At 42.3% G+C, this 17,846-nt stretch overlaps 1 protein-coding gene across 1 annotated transcript in view; it reads right to left on the bottom strand.

Annotated features, from left to right (window-relative positions):
• Window positions 1-17,846, bottom strand: part of LOC147906286 (tRNA synthetase class I (I, L, M and V) family protein) — a 267,819-nt gene that overhangs the window by 52,299 nt on the left and 197,674 nt on the right. Inside the window, exon 25 of the mRNA XM_087377738.1 lies at window positions 19-130. Coding sequence (XP_087233864.1) covers window positions 19-130 — 112 coding nt within the window. The remainder of the gene's footprint in view (window positions 1-18; window positions 131-17,846) is intronic.

Raw genomic sequence — 17,846 nt, 5'->3', positions numbered from 1 at the left:
TAAATTTGTATACTTCACCTGAGCAAGCTTCAAGCAGTAAAGGAACGATGAAATACAGGCATGGTCTTGTTAGGATAATCTGAAAAGATCCCTCCGAAATGCCAGAATACTTCTCTCTTGCTATCACAACCTGTGCCAAACAAGATGGATGAGAATCAGCTGGTCTCTTTGCGAAGCTAAAGAAATGAGATAACAAGGATGTTACAATGGCTTGTGACTAAGTTAAAAGTATGAATACAGAAGTCCTTTAAGCCACTGCCTCTACACACACACACACTTTTTTTTTCCCCTTTTTTGGGTGAAAACTTTGAATGCTTTATATTACAAGGTAGGTATCCCAAAACTGGGAAGCTGCGAAAGTACATCAAGACAAAATCTCCGTGTAGGAAAAATATACATTGTAGTCTATGTAGTGAGTTTGCAAACAGTCGGAGACTGATTGTTGCAAAGAACGACGGAGGAAACATAGGATCACCAAAGACTCTGTGGTTTTATATGTTTCGAGAGAACCCAGAGTGCCCAGTAGTGAAGAGAACCAAGTAAAGAACACCTCAAAATCCCACCGTCGAGAATATATTCCAAAAAGCCAGAAAAGCTTCCCGAAAGAAGTGAGAGGAAATCTCAATCGCAATCTCTACCGCAGGATGCCCAAGAAGTCATGTGTCTCAGGGCAGTGCCAAAAAATATGAGACATGAACTCCCTTGGAACCAACCATCAATGACGAATAGCCAGACCCAAACACAAACACAAAGACAAACACACACACACACACATTTCTTTTTTAGTGAAATCTTTTATTTCTGCGTGGGAAACCTCAAAAAGAGGTGAAAACCCACCAATCAAACACCCCCACACACTGTTTTTTTTAGTGAAATCTTTTATTTCTGTAAGGAAAACCCCAAAAACAGGTAAAACCCACCAATAAGTACAAAGAAAAAAATTTACAAAGCCTCCGAGGAAAACTCATGAGGCAGCCAAGTAAAAAGTTACGATATCAAACTGGAGGAGGATCAAACACAACATCCTCCAGTTGCAGATTATTGCTTTGCAAAAATTGATGCAGTCAAGAAACTGCACCGTTAATAAAAACCACCTGTTTTTTACCCTTGTGATTCTTCTTAATATAAGCTGGGAGCCTGAATTTTTTAATCACAGGGTCAAAAACATGTTGCAACATACGATGAAAAGACCCCAAAGAAAAAGAAACAGCTGCATTCTGAACAGAAAGAGACTCTGGCACATTCTTCACAGGCATATGAACTGGATCGGATAAATCATGACTCATCATGTCAGCCTCAGTCAGGGTATCACCCTGAGAGGTAGCAGGAACAACATCTTGTATAATCCCTGCTTCAAGAGGCACATCCATATCCTGAGGAGAAAGAGGCTGATGGTGCTCAATAGAAGAGGGATCTTGAACTGCTTTAGGAACAAAAAGATCATCCTTGGATTTATCTACGGGAAGACTGACGGTGACAATTGCACGGAAGTACTCACGGGCTATACGGACGTAGGAAAGGTAATCTGCAGAAAATGTACGGCTATGCAGGCAGGTACCGAGCTCCGTTCCAAGACGCGAAGAGGTAAGCCAGACTTGACGCGATATCTTCTTACTACCGTACGGGAACCGTACGATGGTCGTACAGATGTACGGACTGGGAGACAGGTGCCACGCGATCCCTCAAGAGGCTGAACAGCAGAGACAACGAGCTCTCACTCTTCTCCACACACACACACACACACACACACTTTTTTTTTTTGGTAAAACCAAGATACTTTTATTATAAAACATTCATTTACATCCAGGCCGTGCTCAAAAGAGAGCTACAGCCCTATCCATCAGAAACAGTAAAAAAAAAGTTGGATACAAGAAACATCCAAATCTTCCTCATGTAAGGCATCATATAAAGACTGCCTTAATGAGGCTCGGAAAAAATAAGGATGCTGAAGAGGAGAATTCAGATATGCTTGGATGCGCTGCAGCCAGAGGGTCCATAATGCCCAGTATCTGATCCAGTGGAAAAAGAGAGAATACTGTGACAAAGAAGCTGATAGTGTGCCATACATCCAGAAAAACCTGTAGAATCTGTGTGCTGGAAATCTGAGAGATAAAAAATAGGAGATTCTATCTAGAAGGTCTCTGGAATATGAACAAAACCACAATAAATGCGGAATACTCTCCGATGCAAGGTGACATCTTGGAGAGAGAGGTGAAGCTATTCGTCGTTTAGCCAATTTCACTCCCACTGGGAGAATACCAACAATACATCTCCATAGGAATAGTCTTTGCTTCAATGGCATTTTCAACTTCCATATCATTTGCAATCTTCATTTCCACCAGGCTAATGATTTGTTCAGATGCCATAAAGAATTAGCATGATGGGCAATCCAAGGAGGAGGTAATATTAATCTATAAGCCTGTATAGATGTCAATGACTGCAAAGGCTTAGAAGAAATGCTTGAACTCGAAGACCGAAGGTGCCAATCTTGAAGCCTGTCACTGCCATTCAATGTCGGAATCGGAACCAGAGGAAGTAGGAGATCAGCAATAGCTTTCCAAATAGGTCTATGATGCATAGCCAGGTTGTATTGTCTACATGCTGCTGGAAAAAGGAGAATATTTCCTTGCATATCTACAACGTCATCAATGAACCGTATACCCATTTTCATAAGATTGTAAGCTCTGATGGGTTGTTGAACAGCAAGGGGAGAGGAAAACACAGCACTCCAATGAATACTCTCCAATCTGAGTGATGATGCTAGAGAAGCAGGATGAGGAGACCATTTGATGTGAGAGAGTACTTGCTTCCAATCCTGAATCAAGGAATTACAAAATGGACAACCAGGGATTTTACCTTGAAATTTTCCAAGTACTACTTCCGATGGATCTACTATCCAATGTCCATAAGCATGTGTGCGCATCTGACCACACAAAATTGCTAACATAATAGACCAAGGCTGCTCTTGTTGAAAGAATGTTTTGAGCATAGTAATCTTTCTTGCCAACACATGATATTTGATGTTTATTATATTCAAACCACCATGCATTCTGGGTGAGCAAAGCAAGTCCATTTTGAGCAACCGTAAAGCTTTTTTATGAAGCTTGGTTTTCCAAAAAATCTCCATGGCTTGAGACATAAAAGATGAGAGATCTCGAGATGACCAATGTAATAGAGGAAGGTAGAACTGGACATAAGCTAGAACAATAGACTGGACAATTCGAAGCCGTACATGTAGAGGCCATGTGGAAATCTTCCAATATTGCAATTTGTCCTGAATTTTGTTGAACACCCACAACATTTGTTGCTTATTACTGATTTTCCAGCCAATAGGATAACCCAAATGTCTTACTATATTTTCCGGTTGAATAATCTGGCCTGGCCACAGAATAGCATGCCAATCACAAAGCTTGAGAGGCAAGAGTTTTGATTTCTGAAAATTAATTTTAAGACCAGCTGCCAACCCAAAATCTGAAAGGGTATCCATCAAGAGGCGAATCTCCAATGGACACACACACACACACACACACACACACACTTACACACTTTTTTTTTTGTAAAATCCAGTGCAGTGTATTTATATTCTCATAAATTTACAAGATGGGAAGTCTCCAAAATGGACAGTATCCCAAAGATCAGAAACACTCTCTACACACACACACACAGACACATATTTTTTTTTGTGCGAAGAAATCTTTTATTGCTATAAGATAATTACATTCATAGTTACTTCAAAACAAAGTAACTACTACTCAACTAAAGATCTCAGTATAAGCTGTATACCCATCCTGATCAATCAAATGAGTCTGAACACAATCGTAGAATGATTGTTGCAGAGATCGTTTGAAAAAAAGAAAGGATGAAAATAGTGGATCACAAAGATGATTTCTGTCCATCCATAAAGTCCATAGGGTCCAGTAGCGCACCCATACAAAAAATAAATCAAAACCCTGTCTCCGTGGATGAAAACCAAACAACCAGAAAAATCTGCCAAAAGTAACAGTAGGAAATCTCGCTCGAAGCCTCTGTCGGATGAGAGCGATGAGATCCATCCGCCACAGATGAAATGCCTTTGAAGGAGAGAAAATAAGAACGCTTGGGCTCTTGTATGGCCAAAGGAGGGTGGAATACTTTAGACCAAAAAATATTCTCAGCCCTCAAAGACTTTCCCGACAGAGAATCCCTGCCATGCCATTCCAAGTGGGATAAGATATGTTTCCAATCAAGAAGCAGACGAGAGACAAAAGGGAAGCCTTTGATCTTGCCTTGGATAGAGCTAAATAAAAAATCCCACTGAGTAGGCTGCCAATGCCCAAAGGCAGAGGTATGAATATGTAATAAGAGAGAGCGGATCATGAAAGCCCAAGGCTCATCTCCTTGCATAAACTGTATCATCATTTTCCCTCTGTGAGCAAGTAAATGCATTTGAATATTGAGAATGTTCAGACCCCCGTACATCTTTGGAGAACAGAGATGATGCATAGAGAGTAATCTGAGACTTTTCTTGCCATTTTTTGAACACCAGAAAATTTTCATGATAGCTGACATAAAGGAAACCAGATCTGCCTTAGTGCACATAGTGAGAGGCAGATAAAATTGTATGTATGCTATCAAAATGGATTGTGTAATTCGCAAACGAACATGTAATGACCAAGCTGCAAGCTTCCAATATTCAAGTTTTGCCCTTAACTTTGTGAGCACCCAATCAGTTTGTTGGGAACGGGTGAGTCCCCAACCTAGAGGATAACCGAGATGCCGAATGAATTGAGAAGCGGAGACAATTTCCCCACGCCACAGAACGTTGTGCCATTCCTGTGCATGCAACGGCAACAATTTTGATTTCTGAAACTTTACCCGAAGACCAGCAGCCAATCCATATGTAGAAAGAGCCTGCATAATCATGGACAAATCAGCCCGAGTATTTTTTGGAGTAAAGAATGAATCATCAGCATATGCCTGAGCAATCATGCTATGACTGCCAAGAATCTCCAAACCGTGCAACTAGTCAGTGTCCAAGAGGTGGTCTAGATATTGAAGCAGTGGATGAGTGGCTATGGCAAAAAGTAAAGCACTTAGGGGACATCCTTGCCTGACAGAACAACCAACAGTCCAGTATACAGAAATATCCCCTGAAAGTATCCAGGCAGCTTTACTATCTTGATATGGCCAAGTGATGAGATGCTGCATTTTTGTGCCAAATCCCAATGCCTGCATAGTCGATGAAATAAAATCCCACTGAATAGTATCAAAAGCTTTGGCAATATCAACTTGCAATAACAAAACAACCTGCTGCGTGTATTTGGCATATTCAATACCAACATAGGCATTAGCAATGTTATCTGTGATATGCCTACGCGGGACAAAGCCATATTGAGCAGGATGCAACCCATCATGTAAAAACCCTTTTAGCCGATCTACAATAATTTCGGTAGTAACTTTGTAAATGACGGGCATAAGAGTCATACGTCTCCAGTCTGCCAAAGACTCACATTTTTTTTTTTTTGGAAGGAGTTTAACAAGACCTCTCTTCCATGTGTCCGGCATTTTCTGATTTTGCCATGCAGCATTCATCATATATAACAATGTATGCTTCAAAATAGGCCAATATTCTAGAAAAAACTCGACTGTTAAACCATCCTATCCTGGAGATTTCCATCTGCCACATGATTTGATTGCATCGGACAGTTCCCTCTCGAGTAGGGGAAATGATAGGAGAAACATGTTGCAACAGTAAATTTCGTGCAAGCAAAATCTGTTGTGAGGGAGGAACTGCAAAGCCAAATTGCTGAGAGAAATGATGCACATAAATAGAAGCAAGCTGTGACCGTGAAGTGGTCCGTGAAAAATTCTTTCGAAGAGCGACCTTTATCTGTGAAGGCTCTTTGTCTTGCTCTAGTCTCCCATTTGGCCAGTTTCCTGTGATCATTTAGTTTAAGACAATGTCTGGCCTGAAATCATCATGTTGCAAATAGCTATTGTTTATGATTAGATGTCTCCTTTGTGGCAATCTATCATCTGGCATATCATGAAAGGATAACCCCAACCATAGACGTGCACGGTCTGAATGCACAAAGGCATAGTCAATCCATATTTTGCATGTAAAATTCCCATTTTGTTGTGGAGCTACACTATACCATCGATCCAGACGTGCTTGATAAGAGGAAAAAGCATTATGTTGACATTTGTAGCCCGGTGACAAAGGCTGCAATTCCTTCCAAAGATCAACCAAATCCAGATGCAATAGTAATTGAGACCATGCATGCCTTTCAGGAGTTAAGATATGGTCATGTCTGGAAGTGTTGTCACCCTTTTGTGGAGCATTATTGAAATCCCCACATATGTAGGCATGATATCTCCACGGATATTGTTGCATGGCATCCCAAATTGTAGTTCTTTCTCTAGAGGACTGAGGTGCATAAACAGAAGCAAATTCAAACACCTCTCCTGAAATAATGCATTGGAGAACAAGCCATCTGTCTTTGTTGTCAAACTCGTTGAAGCTCATGTTTGATCAGAAGGACTATCCCTGAGAAAGAGTGCTCCCCGGCATAGAAAAATCCACAGTAGTGTCTTGTCTTTCCTTCATAGACATGTTGGTTGTGTTCTTGTAATGCCACTATGTCAGGCTGAAATCTATTGATGTACAGCCACACAGATTTCTATTTCCTACTATCACACATCCCGTGGACATTGAGTGTAAAACATTTGATATGAGCAGTCATATTTACAAATATTTATAGTAATATAACAACTATGTACAGCAGCAAAAATTATAAGGTCAGCCTTGCATTTCTATCTCAGGGTCAAGGCCTCGCCCCTGAGAAGAAGTAGCAACCCGAGAAGTAGACAGCAAAGCAGCAACCTCTTCTTCGGGGAAGAGTGTTCTGCTGGCTGTTACTGCAGCCCATGTAATCCCAATTCCTGTATTTATCTCTGGGGTATTTCCACTAGAAGATGCACCATTCCAAGTGCGGGGGGGTGTAATTCTTCGAGCAGAAATAACCTTTCTTGGACTTTGCCACCCATCAGTTGGAGGTTTCTATCCTTTGGTCAAAGATTGAATAGCAGGGGGTGAATGTGAAGAGATATTCCCATTGGGAGCCACTCGAGCTTTGCCTTTATCCTGACTTCCAGAAGGCTGTCTACTGCCTTTGTTTTGATTTGCAACTGGAGTAGAAGCATCCTTGGTAGGCATTTGAACTGGCAAAGTGGTATGAGGCATTTTATGCTGATTCATTGGACAACGTGAAGTCATGTGTCCAAATTTTTTGCACTCAAAACAAGCCCCTGCAAATAATCCCCTTTTGACTTTATAAAAAGCACTTCCCATGTTCACATTATTCACCGTGACTGAATAAGAGTCTGGTGTGGGATTATCAGTATCCTAGAGAATGCAAAATCTATTCGAGTTGCCATTTGGCCGTGGTGGGCAGACCACTTTACCTAAAGATGCTGCAATTTTAGGCAAGAGTGAGGCCATACATTATGGGAAATCGACAACTTCAACCCAAACCGGGCATCTGTGTCGGATTAAAGCCTGAAAATCCCTTGTGGGAGACCATGGCCATACATGCACCATTTACTGCCCAAAAAAGAGAGGCGAATGTTCCAAAAGCATTTGTCTGTGTATCTCATCCACCATCATAACCTCAAAAAAACCCCTGGCTGCATAGTGTACTTTACGAACAAACGAGCCAGTCAGTGTGCGTGTCCACTACTGTCAACCAGTTGCCTATCTCTGCAGCAGGTGGCATCCAGCCTGGAAAAAATAATATGACTTAGCATATTCTCTGACTAGATCCACAATTTCATCTACCTCAACCATGAGGCCAACTGAAGGAACCGAGTCTTTCCACTCTTTCCTCGTATCTGCAAATCCTTCATGCATGACATCATATACCAGTTGAGCCTCAAGAGTATCATGCATCGGGTCATTCTGACCCTCAACGTGCTTTTGCTTCTTGCAGGGAACTAAAGGCTCCTTTTGAAACGTTTTTTCATATGAATATTCTGCCATAGCTTTGTAAGAAAGGGAACTCAGGAATGAAGTACCTGTAAAAGGGTAGTGGAAGCAAAAAAACCCAGTCCCAAAGAAATATCCACAGGAAGCCCACAGAGAGGAGAAAAAAGGTATATTCGGTAAGGAGATATCAGAGGGAAAGGTAAGATTTTGGCGGAAACACAGGACTGTACAAGAAAGCACCAGAGCAAGAACTCGGGACTTGTACGGTAAAAAGTACGGGACTGTACGGACAACGCTGAACTGTACTGACTGCACGGTGGTACAGACAAGGCACGGGAAGACCGGTTTGTATGGAAAGACGGACAGATGTACGGACGTACGGAAAGACCTGCAAGAAGAAGGTAGGACAACGCAAAAGGTAAGGGGCTATATACGGAGCTTTGCAGGAGAACCAGGGCGACCGTACAGATGTACGGACGGGGCTGCGCAGAGTTACTGCCGAGGGCAAACAACAGAGCGCCGTACTTCCTCACCTCTCACGTATTCTCACACACACACACACCTCTCACGTATTCTCACACACTTTTTTTTTTTGGTGAAGAAATCTTTTATTGCTGTAAAATAATTACCTTCATAGTTACTTCGAAACTGAAGTAACTATTACTCAACTAAAGATCTCAGTATAAGCTGTATACACATCCTGATCAATCAAACGAGTCTGAACACAATCATAGAATGTTTGCTGCAGAGATCGTTTGAAAAAGATAAAGGATGAAAAAAGGGGATCACCAAAGACTCTATGATTTCTGTCCATCCATAAAGTCCATAGTGCCCAGTAGCGTACCTATATAAAAAATAAATCAAAACCCTGTCTCGGTGGATGAAAACCAAAAGACCAGAAAAGCCTGCCAAAAGTGGCAGTAGGAAATCTCGCTCGAAGCCTCTGTCGGATGAGAGCGATGAAGGTGCAAGTATGTGGACAGAACAAAAAAATCTGTAGCACAGATTCAATGGGGTGTAAGCATCTGTGACAAACAGCCGGAGCAATATGTCTGTGTGCAAGTAGCTGCCCAGATGGAAAAATGCCAAGCAGGACTCACCTAAGAAAAAGTTGTTGTCGAAGAGGGACGTTGCAGCCTTTTGCTCCACCACTTTAGTGGGCGATCCATATGCCAAATAGTATTTCCTCTGTCAGAAATCCAAGGCGGAAGTAATAGCACTTTATACAGTGATCGCACTGTAATATGTGAGAACTTCAAGGGACGGGCTGAAGAGTAAGAAGAGCGTAAAATCCAATCCTCAAGCCTGTTCTGAAGTTCCATGCGAGGCACTGGCAAAAACGGTTGAAGCATTGCTGAAATCCGATGCCAGAGAAAACGATAATGAGCTCCCAAACCGTATTTGCTTGCAGCCATGGAAAAGGATAAAAGTGTGCCATCATCCTGAAGTACATCTGCCACAGAAGTGATGCCTTTGAAGGAGAGAAAGTAAGAACGTCTTGGTTCTTGAATGGCCAAAGAAGGGTGGAATACTTTAGACCAATAAAGATTCTCAGCCCTCAAGGAGTTTCCCGACAAAGAGTCTCGACCATGCCATTCCAAGTGGGATAAGATATGTTTCCAATCAAGAAGCAGGAGAGAAACGAAAGGGCAGCCTCTGATCTTGCCTTGGATAGAGCCAAACATGAAATCCCACGGAGAAGCCTGCCAATGCCCAAATGCAGAAGTATGAATATGTAATAAGAGAGAGCGGATCATTAAAGCCCACGGCTGATCTCCTTGCATAAACTGCAACATCATTTTTCCTCTATGAGCAAGTAAATGCATGTGAATATTGAGAATGTTCAGACCCCCGTGCATCTTTGGAGAATAGAGACGATGCATAGAGAGTAATCTGAGACTTTTCTTGCCATTTTTAGCACACCAGAAAATTTCCATGATAGCTGACATAAAAGAGTTCAGCTTTGCCTTAGTCAACATAATGAGAGGCGGATAAAACTGTATGTATGCTATCAAAATGGATTGTGCGATTCGCAAACGAACATGTAGTGGCCAAGTTGCAAGCTTCCAATATTCAAGCTTTGCCCTCAACTTTGTCAACACCCAATCAGTTTGTTGGGAACGGGTGAGTTCCCAACCTAGAGGATAGCCGAGATGTCGAATAAATTGAGAGGCAGGGACAATTTCCCCAGGCCACAGAAGACTGTGCCATTTCTATTCATGAAATGGCAACAATTTTGATTTCTGAAAATTGACCCGAAGACTAGCAGCCAATCCAAATGTAGAAAGAACCTGCATAATCATGGACAGTTCACTCCGAATATTTTTTGGAGTAAAGAATGAATCATCATCATATGCTTGAGCGATCATGCTGCGACTACCAGTAATCTACAAACGATGCAACTGGTCAGTGTCCAAAAGGTGGTCCAGATATTGAAGCATCGGATGAGTGGCTATTGCAAAAAGTAAAGCACTTAGGGGACATCCTTGCCTAACAGAACAGCCAAGAGTCCAGGATGTAGAAATATCAAAGGCTTTGGCAATATCAACTTGCAATAATAAAACATCTTGCTGTGTGTATTTGGCATAATCAATTCCAACATAGGCATTAGCAATGTTATCTGTGATATGCCTACGCTGGACAAAGCCATATTGGGCAGAATGCAACCCATCATGTAAAAACCCCTTTAGCCAATCGACAATCATTTTTGTAGTGACTTTGTAAATGACTGGCATAAGGGTGATAGGTCTCCAGTCTGCCAAAGATTCACAGATTTGTTTTTTTGGAAGGAGTTTAACAATACCTCTCTTCCATGCATCTGGCATTTTCTGATTTTGCCCATGCAAAATTCACCATATGCAGCAATGTATGCTTCAAAAGAGGCCAATATTCTGAAAAAATACAACCGTAAGACCATCCCATCCTGGAGATTTCCATCTTCCGCAAGATTTCATTGCATCTGACAGTTCCCTCTCAGTAAAAGGTTCCTCCAATTCCAAAGCTTGAGTAGTGGAAATAATAGGAGAAACATGTTGTAATAGCAAATTTCGTGCAACCAAAGCTTGCTGTGAGGAACTGCAGAACCAAATTGCTGAGAAAAATGTTGCACACAAACAGAAGCAAGCTGTGACCTCGAGGTGGTCCATCATCCATCAGGCATAAGCACCCTGCAAATTTCTATTTTTAATCTTCTCTGATGCAAGCTTTTGAAAAATTCTTTGGAAGAGCAGCCTTTATCTGTAAAGGCTCTTTGTCTGGCTCTAGTCTACCATTTGACCAGTTTTCTATGATCATTGAGTTGAAGACAATGTCTGGCCTCGCATAGTGTTGTTTGCTATTGCAGGGACAATGAACGAAGATGGCTGAGTTCAATCAGGTCCTGACAAGTTTGTTTGGCCTGAGCAATAGTTTCCCTCAGAGTCTTCATGTAAGACTTGCCGTAACTTCTTATCACAACTTGCATTTTGGAAACAAAAGAATCCCGGGCATCATCAATATGAACATGGCTGCGAGAAGACCAAGAGTGAGATGCTTCAGTAACCATGGCCTTGAACACAACATGTTGCAAGTAGCTATTGTTCACGATCAAATGGTGCCTTTGTGGCAATCTATCATCTGGCATATCATGAAAGGATAACCGCAACCATAGAGGTGCATGATCTGAATGCACAAAGGCATAGTCAATCCACATTTTGCATGTAAAATCCCCATTTTGTTGCGGAGCTACACTATACCATCGATCCAGACGTGCCTGATAAGAAAAAAGAGCATTATGTTGGAATGTGTACCAGGTGACAAAGGCTGCATTTCCTTCCAAAGGTCCACCAAATCCAGATGCATCAGTAATTGTGACCATGCATGCCTTTTAGGGGTTAACATATGAGTATGTCTGGAGGTATTGTCTCCCTGTTGAGGAGCATTATTAAAATCCCCACATATAAAGGCATGATATCTCCATGGATATTGTTGCATGGCATCCCAAATTTCAGTTCTTTCTCTAGAGGATTGAGGTGCATGAACAGAGGCAAATTCAAACACCTCTCCTCGAATAACGCATTGAAGAAGAAGCCATCTGCCTTTGTGGTCATTTAAAGCAATAACTGGTTGGAGCTCATGTTTGATCAAAATGACCACCCCTGAGAAAGAGTGCTCTCCGGCATAGAAAATGTCATAGCCACAGTAGTGTCTTGTCTTTCCTGCATAGACATGTTGGTTATGTTCTTGTAATGCCACTATGTCAGGCTGAAATCTATTGATGTACAGCCACACTTTTCCATTTCCTACTGTCACACATCCCCTGGACATTGAGTGTAAAACATTTGATATGAGCAGTCATATTTACAGATATTTATAGTAATATAACAACTGTACAACAGCAAATTTCATGATGTCAACCCTGCATTTCTATCTCAGGGTTAATGTTTCTCCCCTGAGAAGAAATATCCACTTGAGGAGTAGACAGCAGAGCAACAACCTCTTCTTCAGGGAAGAGTGTTCTGCTGGCTGTCGCTGCCGCCCATGTGATCCCAATTCCTGTATTGACCTCTGGGGTGTTTCCATTGGAAGACGCACCATTCGAAGTACGAGGGGGTGGAAGTCTTCTAGCTGAAATAACTTTTCTTGGACTTTGCCATCCATCAATTGGAGGTTTCTGTCCTTTTGTCAAGGGCTGAATAGCAAGAGGTGAATGTGAAGAAACATTCCCATTTGAAACCACTGGAGCTTTGCCTTTATCCTGAATTCCAGAAAGCTGTCTACTACCTTTGTTTTTATTTGCAATAAAACGGCAAGAGGCATTTTATGCTGATTCATTGGACACAGTGAAGCCATGTGTCCAAATTTTTTACAGTCAAAACAAGCCCCTGCAAATAATCCCCATTTCAATTTGTAAAAGGCACTTCCCATGTCCACTTTATTCACCGTGACAGAATAAGAGTCCGGTGTGGGATTATCAGTATCCCAAAGAATGCAAAATCGATTTGAATTGCCATTAGGCCATGGTGGGCAGACCACTTTGCCTAAAGAAGCTGCAATTTTAGGCAAGAGTGAGGCCATGCATTGTGGGAAGTCACACACACACACACACACACACTCTTACACACACACTTCTTTTTTTAGTAAAATCCAATACAGTGTATTTATATTCTCATAAATTTACAAGATGGGAAGTCTCCAAAATGGAGAGTATCCCAAAGATCAGAAACATAAAAAGAAAAGCTCTATGCAAGAAGCATGTATATCACCCTCATGGCAGGCATCATATAAGGATTGCCGCAATGAGGCTCGGAAAGATTCATACACACACACCACACACACACACACACACACACACACACTTTTTTTTTTGGTAAAATCCAGTGCATTGTATTTATATTCTCATAACTTTACAAGATGGGAAGTCTCCAAAATGGAGAGTATCCCAAAGATCAGAAGCATAAAAAGAAAAGCTCTATGCAAGAAGCATGTATATCACCCTCATGGCAGGCATCATATAAAGATTGCCGCAATGAGGCTCTGAAACATTCATATGACTTGCGAATCAGGCGGCCCAAGTAAGCCAAATTATGCTCATTCTAGATTGTCCAAAGAGCCTAATATCTCACCCATGAGAGAAATAGTGAGTATTGAGATAAAGACCTCATAAATCTGCCAAATAACCAAAAATGTTTCCCAAATCTGTGACTCGGGAAACGGAGGCGAAGATGATCAGAAATTCTCCCAAGGAGGTTCCGAGAAGACGGGCAGTGCCAAAGCAAATGAGAGACAGTCTCTGAAGGAGCCTAACACTGTAAACATGTGGATGGTGCAATGCGACGTTTGGCAAGTGTGATTCCCACTGACAATGTGCCGGTCATGCATCTCCAAAGAAAAATTCTTTGTTTCAAAGGCGTTTTACACCTCCATAATATTCGGAGATTCTTCCGCCACCATGAGAGGGGCTGCCTGATATGCCACAGAGTATTAGCATATTGATGAATCCATGGGGCAGGCTGAAGAAGCTTGTAGGCTTTGATGGAGGTCAAAGCAGCTAGAGGAATAGGATGAGAGCATGTAGCAGAGGGGTGCAATTGCCAATCCATAAGCCTATCTGTGTCAACCACAGGAGGAATAGGTAGAAAAGAATGTAAGAGATCAGCAATTTTCTTCCATATCAACCTATGATGCATTCCCAATGCATAGGAGGCAGTGGCCTGAGGAAAAGATAAGACATAGCCCTGATCATCTATAGCCCTCATCATCTACCACATCATTGATCTATCTAATTCCCAATTTCATGAGAGTTCTTTTTGCCTTTGCTACATTGGTCCTCTAGAGATATTTCAGCCTTTATGTCTCAAGCTATGGAGCTGTTATGGAGGACAAAAACTGCTGTGAAAGCATTGAGACTGCTGAAGATGGAAATGGTGTGCTCTCCTAGGATGCATGGGGGACTTAATGTTCTTAATATCAGATATCATGTACTTGCAAGGAAGGCGACTAAGGCATCCATGTGTGTCAACATGAGGACATCTGCTTATGGCCATTGGACTGCTGATCATTGGGAGGTTGTCATTGGGAGATTTGTAGGGAAGATTCCTGGCTGCCCTTTCTCTACTGCTCTGATACTTGACTGGAAACAAGTACTTTCCAAGGTCAAATGGGCTCCTGATAATCGCTCGGGGACAAACTCAATGAGGAAAGAAAGTATTCATTGGAGTGCCATCTTTGACATTTCACTTGCTTTACAGGAACCTGTTCGGGCATATAATGTCCCAGAGGATGCAGAACCTGTTACGATTTCCCATGGGGTGTGGAGGACAAATGTCCTGTCCCAATGAAGTAGCCAAGCCAGGCAATTCTTCATGCATATAATCCGGGAGGTTAACAACCTCAACCCATACAGGACAATGATGTCATCTAAGACTTTCGTAATCCTTGTTTGGGGAACAAGGCATAGCATGTACCATCTGCTTCCCATAGAAGAGGGGAGAAAGCTCAAGTAGCCTCTCCTTGCACAAGGCATCTGATAAGTGCACCTCATAAAAGCCTCTGGATGCAAAATAGACACACTCTACAAAGCATCCACCAAGGATAGACTTGATCCACTGCACAACATCACTGGCTGCTGGAATTCTTCCTGGAAAGAAAATTATTTCCGCGGTTTGAGATAGCTTCCTGAGAGGATTCACGAGGGAGGGCAATTTCAATTTGTATGTGACCTCTGGAACTGGTTTGCCCCATTCCTGTCGTGACTGCTGAAAGTCATCCTTAAGTGTATCAAACACATATTGAGCTTCCATAGTAGGCTCATCATCTTGTGATCCAAGCTGAGAAGGACGGCGCTTGGCATGTGCGGGTCTTTCTTTTCTAGCATATGTACAGACATCGGAACCTGAAGCCATGATTGAAATATGGCAAAGCAAGAAAGAAATAGAGTGAAAGATAAAGTAGACAGAGAAAATGTACGGAAAGGCACATGGGAAAAAACCCAGAACTGTACGGCAGAGGCTGTACGTAAAACCTGTACGTAAGAGTTTGTACGGGATAGACTGTACGGAACAGCAAGGAGACTATACGGAAAATTCTATAGGGACAAAGATGTTCTGCACCGTACGTACGTACGGAAAAAGATGAGGTCAGAGAGATGTACGGGCCTGCACGTAGATCCACGCAGGGATTGCAACCCTATGGTAGCAGCTGATACGGCCGTACGGCGACCGTACGGGGGTACAGACAGAGGGGGTGAGGCCTGCAAGGATATCTTGGCGAGGCTCTCAGCTAGCACCTTCGCTCACGACCACACACACACTTTTTTTTTTTGTAAAAGCACATTACTATATTAAAATAAAATCAATGTACATGACATTAGACTCCAAAGGAGAGCCCAATGGAAGAACTCAAAAACAGTTAGAAAACACTTCAAGGCTAGTAGCATCCAAGTCCCTTGCAGCAAAACTATCATATAAGGATTGCTTGAGGGACATTCTGAAGAAAATATATGCCTCAGGAAACTGTTGACCCATCCTGGAATGCAGTCTCTGTGTCCAAATGGTCCATAGTACCCAAAAGCGAGTCCAGTGAAAGAAGAGGAGGAATGGAGACATCTGAGATGAGACGCATCCAAACATCCAGAAGAGTTTCCCAAATCTGATAGAGGGAAACCGAAGCCGCAGCAAAGGAGAAACATGAGTGATCAATATGCGAGAGTGTGGGCAAGATCATAAAAGGTGAGGAACTGTCTCGCGGTGATGAGAGCAACGGGGTCAGGAAGTGGAAGCAGCGGCGTGCTGCCAATTTCACCCCAATGGAAAAAGCTCCCACTATACATCTCCAAAAGAAAAGCCTCTGTTTTAATGGCAATTTGGCTTTCCAAATTTTCATGAGTCGTAATTGCCACCAAGATAAATGCCTCTCCAAATTCCAAAGAGTGTTGGCATGCTTGTCAATCCATGGCGGTGGAAGAAGACATCTGTAGACCTTCGAAGAGGTCAGATTATGCATTGAAAGCGTGTGGGTAGCAGGAGGTAAGGAAGTCAAATTCCAGTCCAGTAATCTGTCCTGTACAAACAGTGGAGGAACCGGAACAAATGGCTGCAACATAGTTGAAAGTATTTTCCAAATGGACATATGATGCAGACCCAAGGAGCAAGCTTGTGGAAATGAAAGCATACAACCTTGTTGATCCACAACATCGCCAACAAATCTTATGCCCAATTTCATGAGATTGTATGCTTTAATAGGTGCCTGTAAAGCGAGAGGCGATTCAAACACCTTGCTCCAATGGATGCTTTCCAAGCGAAAAGAATTACCATGATGAGAGGAAGCACCTGTCCATTTAGCATATGAGAGAATTCTCTTCCAATCATGAATAAAAGCAGTAGAAACAGGGCAACCAGGAATTTTCCCCTGAAATGTGGTCATCACTGCTTCCCAGTGATCTGTAATCCAATGCCCATATGCATGAGATGTCATGTTTCCACACATAGCTGCTAACATAATAGCCCATGGCTGTTTTTGCTGAAAAAAATCAGCAATCATAGTGCTCTTTCTTGCCAACATATGAACCTGGAGATTGAGAATATTCAGCCCCCCATGAGTCTTGGGTGAACAAATAGACTGCATAGGTAGTAGTCGCAAAACCTTTTTATGAGATTTGCTTTTCCAAAAAATCTCCATAGCCTAGGACATATAAGAAGCCAAATGCTTAAAAGACCAGGGAAGAAGAGGCAAATAAAATTGCACATATGCCATAATGATGGACTGTACTATCCGAAGTCGAACATGTAGAGGCCAAGTGGACAAATGCCAGTGTTCCAGCTTCTTGTTGATCTTTTGAAGCACCCATTTGAGCTGTTGTTGCGGGGTAATATCCCAGCCAATGGGGTAGCCTAGATGCCTCACAATAGTATGGGAACAGATTATGTGGCCTGGCCAGAGAAGTGCATCCCAATCAGCTTCTTTCAAAGCTAGAAGTTTTGATTTCTGAAAATTGATATGCAGTCCAGCAGCTATGCCAAAGTCATTCAGTGTATGCATCAAATGAGAAAGGTCACTTTGAGAATTCCTGGGCATAAAGTATGAATCATCAGCATATGCCTGTGCAAGAAATGACTGTGCCCCTGGAATTTGCAAGCCATGAAGCTGTCCTGTATCTGCAAGATAGTCCATATGCAACAGTAACGGATGGGTAGCAATGGCATACAGTAAGGAACTAAGAGGGCAACCCTGTCTCACTGAGCGGGTCAGAGTCCAGGTTCTTGACAACTCACCACCAAGCAGGACGTGTATTAGACGCTGGTGCACATGTGATTGGCTGCTTAGATTACCCCTTATATGGACACTCATTGGTTGGGTGTGGCCCTTGACACGTATGGCATTAAATGGATTGTGCCTTGGTCAAGTT

This window comes from Dipteris shenzhenensis, chromosome 1 (assembly GCF_047967505.1).
Source record: "Dipteris shenzhenensis isolate YYH24624 ecotype China chromosome 1, Dip_SZ_1.0, whole genome shotgun sequence".
NCBI lineage: Eukaryota > Viridiplantae > Streptophyta > Polypodiopsida > Gleicheniales > Dipteridaceae > Dipteris > Dipteris shenzhenensis.
This window is presented reverse-complemented; position numbering and strand designations above follow the sequence as displayed.